This window comes from Furipterus horrens, unplaced genomic scaffold (genome assembly GCF_987537825.1).
Source record: "Furipterus horrens unplaced genomic scaffold, mFurHor1.1.pri manual_scaffold_2, whole genome shotgun sequence".
In the NCBI taxonomy this organism is placed as follows: Eukaryota; Metazoa; Chordata; class Mammalia; order Chiroptera; family Furipteridae; genus Furipterus; species Furipterus horrens.
The window spans coordinates 71,428,736-71,440,823 of record NW_028327172.1 but is presented as its reverse complement, the minus strand read 5'-3'; the positions used below and the strand labels follow the sequence as shown (position 1 = coordinate 71,440,823).

Sequence of the window (12,088 nt, the reverse complement as noted above, 5' to 3'; positions counted from 1 at the left end):
GCTTGTTTGGGACTCTCTGTGCTTCCTAGACTTGTATGTCTATTTCCTTCACCAAATTTGGGAAGTTTTCCTTCATTATTTTCTCACATAAGCTTTCAAATTCTTGCTCTTATTCTTCTCCTTCTTGCACCTCTATGATTCAGATGTTGGCACATTGAAAGTTGCCCCAGAGGTTCCTAAGCCTCTCCTCATTTTTTTCGATTCTTGTTTCCTCATTCTGTACTGGTTGACTGTTTTTTTCTTCTTTATGTCCCAAATCATTGATTTGAATTCCGGTATCCTTCCCGTCACCATTGGTTTTGTGTGGATTTTCCTTCATTTCACTTAGCATAGCCTTCACTTCTTCTCTTATCCGTTTGCTGTACTCAAGCATATCTGTCAGGCCTGTGAGCATCTTTATCACCAGTGTTTTGAATTCTATATCTGTTGTCTCTCTCCTCATCTGTTAGGTTGGCTATCTCCTTGTCTGTTAGGTTGGCTATCTCCTCATCGCTTAGTTCTCCCACTGGAACTTTGATCCATTATCCCTTTTGGGACATACTTCTCTGTCTCCTCATCTTGACAGGCTCCTGTGTTTGTTTGCCTCTGTGTCTTAGGTAGAGCTGTTGTACCTGTGACATTGTAAGGGGCAGAGCCTTAGGTATTCATCAGTATGGGGTGACTTGTCTCACTACATTGTGGCGCTGTATGTGGGGGAGGGGTCTAAGAGGGAACAATGTCTCTTGCTCAGCACTTGCCTATTTTCCAGGTACTTCTCCCACTTCTATACCCATACGGACTCTTCTGAAAGACTGGCAGTTTCTTCCTCTACCCCAACCCCCACTGGTTTGCATAGTCAGAAGCAATGAGGCTTTATTTTCCCCGGTGCTGGAATCATGAACTGTGCAGTCTGGTCTGGTGCTGGGACTGCTCCCCAGGTGTCCCTCCCTACACTGTAAAACATTTGAATGCACTTTCCGCTGGCCTGATGCTGCCACCACCACACTGCATCCTCTCCATCCCGGCTCCACCCCTCCTACCTGTCTCGATGTGTATTTCTTCTTTATGTCTTTGTTTGTTGGACTTCCATGCAGCTCTATTTTTGGAACTTCTGGTTGTCTCTGGATTTGAGGTAGTTGTATTCCTTCTTAGTAGTGGAGGGAGACCCAGTGTGTCTGTCTAGGCCTCCATCTTGGCCAGAAGTCCCTTTTCATCTTTGATTCCCTCACTTCCCATTTCTTAGTAAGTTCTCTTTCTTGCCTCTATTAGAAATTCAGCAAATGTGGATTGACTTTCTGCTAAATGTAAAGAACTCTGCCAGGGCTGACAGCAGCTTACAAAACTGCAGATTCTGTCCAGATCCTCAGAGGAACTTGATATGTAATGAGAAAGCAGAGATGCAATCAACCATCACACAAAGAAAAATAAGCTAAATGCCGGACCAGAAGAAGAAAGTGCTAGGGAGGGGGGGATTCAGCACAACGGGGGTGGGGGTGGTTTAGGAAGTCTTCTGGAATAGGGGACATTTGAGCCTGTCAGGTGTATATATTTTGACAAGGAGAGAAACATCACAGCACCCATGCTTTCATTCACTCCTAGAAAGCTCTTGTCCAAGCTTTGCCTGCCACAAACAGACTGATCTGTATGAGCCCCACTCCTTTACACATGCCCCTTGGCACACCCCACCTTTCACAAACTCACCCTTTCCAACTTGCATTATAGCTAATTGTGCACATGCCTTATTTCTCCCACTAAGCTGTGAGGTATTTGAGGAAAGAGAATGTGTCCACTTCACCTTCACTTCCCCATCCATCAAGCCCAGACCAGCCAATCTCTGGCCTCTAATGTAGGCTTTGAGTGTGTGGATAAATGAGTGTAAGTTGGACTGCTTGTTTTTGAACAATGTTTTCAAGGTGAAACATTTACAGAGTCTTTCAGATACTTAATAAATATTTAATAAAAGATCTACTATGTGCAAAGCATTTGTGCTCAGTGTTAGAGATAAGAGTGGTACACATGGTCATGGACCTGTCCTCATGAACCTTCCATATAAAGGCAGAGACAAACGTTAAAGAAATGAACAGTTAAACAAACACTTGTTTTATTGTAGTTGTGATTATCATTAAGAAGAAAAAATAGAGGGCAACAGTAAAAAAATAACACTTCTATAGCACTCATCAGCTGTCCCAGGCACTTTATGTAGTTTTGTCATTTGATCCTTATCACAATCATAAGAGGCATAATCACTTTATAGATGAGAAAACTGAGGCACAGGAGGGTCAAGTAACTTTCCCAAGGCCCACAACTAGTAACCAGTAGTGCCAGTGCTGCAAGAATATGTAACACAGTGAGCTCATCTAGTTTAGTGGACTCAGATGGACTTTCCTAGGGAAGTGACATTGATATCAGCAGGGTGAATAAGAATTGGCCAGGCAGAAAGGCTACTGTGGGAGTGTTTTGGGCAAGGGAGGGCCTGGAGCAGGCAAGGAGCCTGATAAACCTGAAGAACTGTATGGAAAGTAGTGAAGCTGGTGAGACAGGCAGTGACCATGCTAAGAAATTCGGATTTCATCCTAAAAGCAATGTACACTTTAAGAAGAGGGGGGTGACATGATCAGATTGGAGTTTTTAAAAACTCCCTTTGGCAGCTGTGGGAGAGATTGGCTTGTAGGCCTAGGGGATATATTCCAGTATGTGGTCAGGCGAGAGGCTGGTGGCCTGAATTGGGGTGTTAGAAATCCAGGGAGAGGACAGCTGCCAGATTTTCTATATTTAGGGGAGAGAAGCAAGAGAATTTGGAAGTTGGTTATGGCAGCTGGAAGAGATGGAAGTGCTGGGCAAATGGGTGGATGGTGATGTATTTAGCAAGACGCAGAAGACTGGAATTCAAGATGTGAGGAAGATGAGAAATGCAGTTCTGGCAATTATGAGTTTGAAGTCTGGTAAGCCATCCAAGCAGAGACTCGCGGAGGCCATTGGATGAGTGCTCAGAGGGCAGGCTAGGGTGGAGATGTATGTGTGGGAGTTGAAGGCATATAAAAGAGGCTCTTGTGCATGGACACCCCCCCCCCGCACTATCCCCCCCCCAAAACCCCATCAACACACACACATCCACGTACAAAAAGCAGACAAGGCAGCCCAGCCCTGCTCCAAGGAGACCTCATGTTTAAAGGTCCTGTCTGCTCCAAATGATGCTGACTAGAGCATCTCCTATCTATTTTTCAGCAACCACTTTCTATAAGTGGTTCAGAAGCTTCTCTCCCCCAGCACTCACTCATCTTCAGTCACCCCTCTGCTGGCCCCCAGCAAGGCTCCTACAGGCAAAGCAGGGGAAGCTCAGACTGAGCAGTGACAATTGAGGCCTGAGACCCAGTCACATTCAGGGCTCCCCCACTGCTGATTGCCCCATCCCCTCACCCTCCGCCCCCCACCCTTGTCTCTCAGAGCTCCGATCCAGTGCTCCCTCTTCCCACACACGCTCAGTCTACACCGGCACGACTGGCTTTTATGGTACCCGATGCTCTTGGAAGCATTCGCAGCTCCTTTTAACCTGATTCACCGTGTGGAAATGTTGGGGGTGGGGCTTAGAAGGGGGCCCCCCGGTAAGGGGTTGTTTTCAGAAATGTTTTCAAAAGTCCCGGTGCCAGGAAGTAGGAAAATGAGGCAAGGAGGAGCGTGAGTATGACCAGACTAAGGCAGTTCTCTGGATGGGTAGATCCCTTTGGGGGTGCAGATGACGGGGTCGGAGGATGCTGCCGTACGATCCGCTCCGCGTCACCGCGGTTTCCGGAAACTCCACGCCCCTGGGTCCTCGGTCTCTCTCTTGTTCCGGAAAAGCACGGCGAGTGGGCTAAAAGCGCGGGTTGACCTTAAAGCGGAGGGGTCGGGCGAAAGGAAGTGCTTGTTCCCTGGTTGATTCTCTCGCCTCCCGGGAACCTGAGAGGTGCGGGCCCGGGGGGGCGCGTGCTTTGCAGGGCGTCGCCAGCAGCCAAGGAGGGAGCGCGCGAGCTGGTGCACTCAGCAGGGCCGGGCGCGCCCAGACACAAAGGCTGGTGGCATGTGGGCGCAACTGGGGAGCCGGCAAAGGAAAAGCGAAAGCCATAGGCGCGGCCAGTGACGGGTTGAAAGTGCGGCCCATCCCTCCCAACATCGCCAGTTCCCGGGCCTGCCCTCTGGGGGTTAACAGGCCGAGCCCGGCGTGCCACAGCCATGGCCATTGCGCACCTGGCCACCGAATATGTGTTCTCGGACTTCCTGCTGAAGGAGCCCTCAGAGGCCAAGTTCAAGGGGCTGCGGCTGGAGCTAGTCGTGGACAAGATGGTCACGTACATCGCGGTGGGAATGCCCTTGCTGCTTATCTCGCTGGCCTACGCGCAGGAAATCTCGACTGGTAAGGCCAGAGGCGGGAGGGGCGTGGCGGGCCTGATGGGGAAGACTGGCCCGGCTGAGTAGGCATTCTGGGAGGTGCCCAGATCTCAGGAGAAGCGATTTTACCTTGTGCCCCTGGCAGGGCTCATTGCTGAGATGGGCGTGAACGCTGAGAAGAAAGGTAGCCCCAGTGTTACAATGCCCACGTGCCTCCTTTGTACTCCAGTGGACTCTACTCGCATCCCTACTCCTCAGTTCTCTTTCCTGCACCCCACTGATCCCGGCTGTGCTTTAGTGTTCATGTCCCACTCTTATGACCAGCCAGCCACCAGATTTGCCCAGAACGACTGCCTCCCCTCTTTCTCTACACACATTTGTGTCCTCACCTAAAAATTCGTACCAGAGAAGTTCCTGAGTGGCTAAACGTTGGATATGGAGACAAGGTGCTCCATGAAAAGTATGTTCTCCCTTTGTTATCTTATTTTAATTGATATTTACTGAAACTTTAGCGCTGCAGGATTCTGAATGATAGGTAATGCCTGTAGTTGGCAGGTAATAGAAAACAACATCCTTCACCTGCACGTTCTTATTATGAATGTGAAATGACCGTGTTCCCTTCATGTATATTTTCACTTGATCATAACAGTTCTGTGAGAGTCGAAAGTCTGGTGGTTTGGGCAGGATCACGTGGCTAAAATGTGTATAGTTTCACTACTTAGCTCTTCTGACTTTCAGTGCAGGAGAGAGTCTTTATGAGTCAACTGGAACGCAGTGTGACAGAGAGCTAGAGACAGTTCTGTGGGGGGGGGAGAGGGAGAGGCTGGCGGACCTGGACCTCTGTGATAGCTTGGCCTGGCCCTGAGCCTTGGAGTGTGGTTGGGATTTGGAGTAAGCAGAGGTGAGACCTTTGCCAAGATTTTGGGGTGGCAGAAATGTAACATGTTCCTGGATGGGGAGACACAGTGATGGTCCCAGCTGAGTCAGGAGGATTAGTCAGGGTTCCTGAGACAGGAGAATGAATGTGGGCCTGGGTCACTTAGAACAGAGCAGTACAGACTTTGTGGTTTAAAAGTATGAAATTCTTATTTGAGCCAAGGATGGACCGGTTGAAGACAGCACTTAATAAATAATAGCCCAATGGTGGCATGTAAGACCTGTGAAGGAGGGGGGAGTGGAGTTCAGGAGGCTCTAAGATTGGGCATCAGCTGAGGTCTTGTGCATGTGTGGGTGCCAGGAAGTGGACGCGAAAGGATGGGGAAGGGTGATTTCTGAGAGACTGAGGAGCAACAAGCAGCACTTGGGTACTCATTTTTAATTGGCCAGGAGGGGCAGAGACCTGTCAGAGTTTTGGAAAGACTGCAGGCTTAGGTGAGTGGAGAATGCTGTTGTTGTTGTTGATGGAAATAGTAAATTGAGAGAAGAGTTGGTTAGAAAAGGGTTACAATTGAGTTTGATTTTGTGATCGATGGCACTAAGTTGTTCAACTGCTCAGGAAGTTGCCATCATTGTGGAAAAATAAGTGTTCAGTTTTCCTTGTCTCTGGGTAGGCATAGCCCTGGGGTTTCCTTCCACCTTCCAGGTGGCCAGGTGTTGAAGCTTCCAGTAAAAAGGAAAACCACAGAATAGCATGGGTCCTGGAGATCATTTTTCCACTTAGCAACTGCTTCTTGAGTATACCAGCTGTAGGCTGGACCCAGTGCGGGGCACCGAGGACCCAGGCGTAAATAAGGCGTGGTCCCTGTCCTGGAGGAGCAACAGTCTAGGGCACCTGATGCCAGGTGGGAGGCATTGGTTACCCTCCATGGTCAAATTTTAGCTCTGGTCACATATTAGAGAGACATCCGAGGTACCTGCACCAGTAATGCTGTAGACACATCCAAATTGATGGGTTGTCTGAGAGGCATTTAGTTGGCATTGGGAATGGGTTTATGCAGCAAAGGTGTGACCTCATGCTGTGTACATAGCTATGGCTGGGTATTGAGGGGGACAGGAAAGGAGTTTGAGGCATGATCCTCTCCCTGCCCTGTGGGAATTTACCACCCACCTGGGTACTAGAACCAACATGCTGACAGGTAGCCTCATTTAGTTGTGTGTGATTCAGTGACAAGACAGTGTAGAGCTCTGAGCACCAGGCAGGTGAAGGTGGGCTGGGGCTTCGCTGAAGAGCTGTCAAGCAGACTTCCATGTCTTCTCTAAAGCTTCAGGACCTCCAAGGGGAGGACAAGCATATGGGACGAAGCCATCAGGACCAGTGAAGACTTATCAGGTTGAGAGCACATTAGATAAAACCAGAAAAAAGGCTCTAGAGAGGAGATGAGAAGTACATAAGTTAATACCTGGAGTCGGTACAGTGGAGTCATGTCATGCAACATTTTGTTTTGTGCAAATTCAGCTTTTGTACAAAAACAAAACAATGGAAGAGAACAGCAACAAGAGAGAGGAGTAATGAAATGGAGCAGGCACTTTTGTCCATCACTTTGGTGAGTGAGCCCTTGCCCCAGGAGTGTGAAATAGGCCTGCGAACTTTAAACATGGCTTATCCTTCCACTCACGAGAAGTGCTCCCAGCCTCTTTGGTGCCTGGGATTGTCTTTCATTGTTGTACTTTGCACATTGCATTATAACCTGTCCCTGTGGCTGCCTCACCTACAAGATACTTCATTTATCTTCTGTTGGTCCCTAGAAGCTGGCCAATGCAGGGAGGGAGATGTGAAAGATTAGAAGGAGAAAGTCCTCCTATGACAAAACAGTCTAGGTGCCATATCAAAGGCTTCTCCTCAGTCTTTAGCCCATTTTCTCACTAGTTCAATGCACTGGGTTCCCTTCTGAAAAGAGGGACAGAACCTTCCCAGGCCATGGAGACCAAGGGGCAGAGCAGCAGCCCGCCCTTTAGGCTGTGCCAGGTGCTGGCACAGTGACTGCCGGTGGAGTCCACTCCACAGAGGTTCCGCCCCTTGCCTGGTACAGCAGCTCACACGGGCCCAGTGTGGTAGCTGCAGGGAGACAGTTCTCTGCCCCAGAAAAACTCTCTTTTCTAACACAGTTGTCCCCAGATGCTTCTAGAGGTGTAGCATCTTTCACCCTGGGAGGAAGGGAGGGAGTGAGGGAGGGAGAGATTTAGGAAATAACTGGGTGACAACTCAAGCACAATTGGACTACGTGGCCTTCAAGTTCTGGAGTTCTAGCAGAATTTTTCTAAACTATTGAAGAAACATATTCCCTAGGTGTGCTGCTACCTTTCAGTAGACCAGACTTTGAATGGGGTTCATGTTCTCAGGGGCTTTTGACAAGGTTTGTAGTGCACTAGGCTTAGGGTTATGCAGGGCCTGCTCAGTGGGCTGCCTTGATTCTCTGGTGCCCTAACATGATGTATTAGGAGACCCCAGAAAAGGAGAGTCCCGTATCCTGTCAGGATGCTCCTTGCCCTGAGCCTGGCCGGCTCCCGGATGACGAATAGTGGAGGCAGCCAGTGTACCTCTGGGAAAGGGAGTCTGGTCTCCAGGGAGCTTTCTCTTCCTGTTGCCCTCCCAGTGGGCAGCCGTAGTTCTGGACACAAGGATCTGGCCCCTTTTGGTTAGCTGCTGTTATTAGAGGCAGGCACTGGGCCAGTCTCAGTGAGCCAAAGGACAGATATAGTTGCAGCTGCTTCTGATACTATTTGCTTACAGTTTCCCTGTGTTTTCTCCATCTGAGTCAGCAGCCAGGTAGCTTAAGTCATCTGTTCTATTGTGACTGAATTTAGTCCCCTCTTTGGAAATAGGTTTAGGCCTCTTTTCAGCATGTACTAGATGGCAGAGCTGGTTGATTCTTTTTGGGGTGTCTATAAGAATGAGCTAATATTTAGGGTCTCTAGGGGTAGACCCTGTAACAGCACATTCTCAATTCATAGTTAAAATCAAACAGCCCAGAGAGACCCTGGGCCCTTCCAGGGGACGCCTGTTGCCAGTCAGGCTGTCACTGGGCATGTGGTTTTCTTTGCTAACATTTTTATTGTATCTTTATTGTACAAATAGTACCTACATATATTTTACAAAATACATTGTACTGAATATATTCTCAGTCTAAAGGAGTCATAAAGCTCCTTCATCATGTGCTGGAGGTGACCCCCCCTGTGGACACTTGTAGAGCCTTAAAGTCCCCTTTGCTGCATTAATATAACACATGCACACATTTTTTTAAAAAGAAATTGAGTCATATGACAGTGGTTTGCTTTTTCTCACTTAGTATGTTTTAGACAGCATTCTGTGTCAGGACGTGCCACCTCACTATTTTTTATAATCCTCAGCCTAGGATGTGTTTATATATTTATTGATGAGAGAGAGAGAGGGAGAGGGAGAGAGGAAAACTGATGTGAAAGACAAACATCAATTGGTTGCCTCCCATTTGCACCCTGACCAGGGATCAAACCTGCAACCCAGTTATGTGCCCTGATGGGTTATCAAACCTGCAACCTTCTGGTGTATGGGATGACACTCCAACCAACTGAACCATGGCCAGGTCACCTCACTATTTTGTAATAGGCAGGCAGCATATTCTATAGCCTACTGTATTCTTATCATAACTCATCTAAGCACTCCCCTGGTGTACATTTAGGTTCTTTCAAACTTTCTACTATTGCAAATGAAGCTTGTATGTACATAAGTCTTTGTCAGTGTCCCCTCCTCCCAACATTGAAAGGAAAAGAGAAGAGAACAGTGTTATTTCCCAGAAAGATGAGATCATCTTCCAGGATAATTTGTGTTCCTGAGTTCTTATTTCAAGTAAGTAGGGAAAAAATTCTACCTTGTGTACCCTCCACCTCTCTCTCCTTCCAACTGAGACTCTATCAGAAGTTTGGAGGAGGCATTTTGATGTGCTCCTGGTTTTAAGAAAGCAGCGCCCTTCTCCGGGGTAAAATTGCAACATTTAGGGGATTTCCTGATATGTTCTCAGAGCACGCTGTAACTTTCCTTTCTAATACTGCAAGTTGCAATTAGGTAATTATTTGTTTTATTTGTTGAATACTGTCTCCCCACTGGACTAGACTTTCACTGGGGACAGGGACCATCTGTCCTCTGTCGGGTTGACTGCTCTGTCCATAGCTTCCAGCAGAAAACTTGGTAGATGGTAGACATTCACTAGAGGGTGTAAATGAAAAGAATGATCAGGGGTGTCAGTAGGGTGTTAGCATTTTGGAGTCTAAGTGTTGTTATATTCTATAAGATGTGATTAATAGAGCAAAAAATATGAATTGACAAGTGATAAGCAAACATTCAGTCATGATGAGATCAATTTTTAAAATATACTAGAACTTACCCAAACAGCATTTGTTCTGTTTCTGTGCATACTGTTCCCTGACTTTTAAAGACCCAATGAACTACAAGATCCATATTTAACGATTTATTTACTCCTTTTTTTGTAACCCCACCCCACCCCCTCAAGAACAAAGGAAGAAAAGAAAATGACACGGTGGAAAATAATCTGTTATTTTGAAATAGATGAAATTCTCATCCCCAGCAAAACGTGAACATACTTGTATGTCTCAGAACCTTTGCGGGAACTAGGTTTGGATGAGTGACATTCCTTGTAGAAAACCATGCAAACACCACCCTTCCTCTCCAGACTGCATCCCTGGATTGCTTTCTTCTCAGCCCCCTGACTGAGGCAATGAGCGTCTGGGCAGAATGGAGAAGGGGCCGCAGTCTGGGAGCACTGGGCCCTGGTGGGTTGAGGCAGGCGCAGCTGTGTGCCATGGGGCTCCTGAGGGCGGCAGAGAGAATTTCCAGGTACTTTACTTGCCAAATAACTGCCTCTCTGTATCTTTGTGGTGAGATTCAGACAGTAAGAAGAAATAAAAGCCCTGCTTTTTTTTTTTTTTTGACATACCCCAACCTTGGTCTCTTTCCTAGAGGTAACTACTGTTTTTGTGTGTTTCCTTTTACGTACATTGCTCTGTGCTCCTAAGGAAGAAATTGATTTTATTAGCATTTTACCACTATTAAATTTTCAGCAAGTATTATGCCGTGTATTAAAAATGTGCAATTTGTTCATTTATCTGTAATATGTCCTAGAGGTATTTTCATGTCAATATGTAGAAATCAGCTGCATTTTGTTTGATGTGGCATAATGGTCCATAGTATGACTGTGGGAAATTTAACCATTCTATGAAAGGACTTGTAGGTTCACTCCACTTTTTCTTACTACAAACAGTGTTTCAATAAACATCCTTAGACGTGCTTCCTCATTCAAAATGTAGCGGTTCTCAAACTTTTTGAGTCAGGATAAACTTTACACTCTTACATTTTATTGAGGATTCCAAAGAGCTTTTGTATGTGGGCTATATCTATAGGTATTTATTGTATTAGAAATTAAAACTGAGAAGTATTCAAATTTTTCCATTAATTTGAAATAAGCCCATTACATGTTTAACATATATATTTTTATGAAAAAAACAACTTCAAAAATAAGACTTAGTAAGAAGAGTGGCATTGTTTTCTAATTTTTCAAATCTCCTTAATGTCCAGTTTTACTAGAAGACCACTGCGTTTTTCTGTTTGATGCTCATTCATCACGTGACGCTAACCCATGTCAGTAGCCTCTGGAAACTCTGCTGTACACACTAATGAGAGAATGAGAATAAGGAGGCAAATAACAACCTAGTGTTATTGTGAACATAGGTTTAATGTCATGAACATCCTGAAAGAGTCTCAGGTTCTAGACCACACTCTGAGAACCATCTAGGGTCATCCTAGAGGGTGAAGTTTACAGTTCGAGGGTCAAAAGGTGTACACATTACAGATTTTAAAGGTGCCTCTCAGTGCCCTCCAGAATACCAGTTTACACTACTGTCAGCAGACACAGTTTCTGATTTGTCATTCTCGGGATGGAAACGGCACCTCACTGGTTCAGTTTGCACAGTAGTCCCTCTCTACATCGCGGTTCACGTATTGCGGCCTCACTGTATTGCGGGATTTTAAAATATATTATATTGAATTATTTATAACGGATTTTTCGCTATATCGCGGGATTTTGCAGTACTGTATATATATTTATATGCATAGTATGTATGATTTTAATGATTTTTGCCTAAAATTTTTCAAAAAATATATTAAAAAATAATAAATGATTCTAACATTAAAAGAATATTAAATCGAAATAAAATACTGCGCACTGTTTACAGTATGTATTTTTTTTTGTGGACGAACACATACATTACGCTGAAAATGAGATGTATGCTCGAGCTTGTCTGCCTACGTGAGATTGTACACGGCACACGACTGGCTGATTGATGGAAGGCGACCAACCAGAGCATTGTCTTGTGTATCCTGGGCACTGATTGGCTTGGTACACATAGCATCAGTCTGTCTGCTATGCCGCACTGTGCGCATAAGTTCAGCATCTTGCCTTGTCCACTTCACTCCTATCTCTGATCACTGTGCATAGTTTTGCTCTGCGGTGTTGTGTTTTGTGAAATTTTCCTTAAAGACTGAATTTATTGCAAGCCCTACGATGCCACCCAAACGTTCTGCCTCTTCTAAGGATTCTGGCAGTGAACCCCAGCGCCAGAGGAAGATGCTTACCATAAAAGAGAAGGTGGAACTTCTTGACGTGTTGAAGGAAGGAAGAAGCTATGCGTCTGTTAACCGCCATTACGGGATCAATGAGTCTACTGTTTGCTATATAAAGAAGGATGAGAAGAATATCAGGTCTACGGCATCAGTGACTTTCAACGAAACAGCAAAGGGGGTGGTTACTTCCCACAA

At 46.1% G+C, this 12,088-nt stretch overlaps 1 protein-coding gene across 1 annotated transcript in view; it reads left to right on the top strand.

The window, feature by feature from the left end:
• The first annotated feature begins 3,751 nt into the window (after positions 1 to 3,751).
• PANX1 (pannexin 1) overlaps positions 3,752 to 12,088 on the top strand; it is a 44,555-nt gene continuing 36,218 nt past the window's right edge. Inside the window, exon 1 of the mRNA XM_090267843.1 lies at positions 3,752 to 4,369. Coding sequence (XP_090123969.1) covers positions 4,189 to 4,369 — 181 coding nt within the window. The 5' untranslated portion in view covers positions 3,752 to 4,188. The remainder of the gene's footprint in view (positions 4,370 to 12,088) is intronic.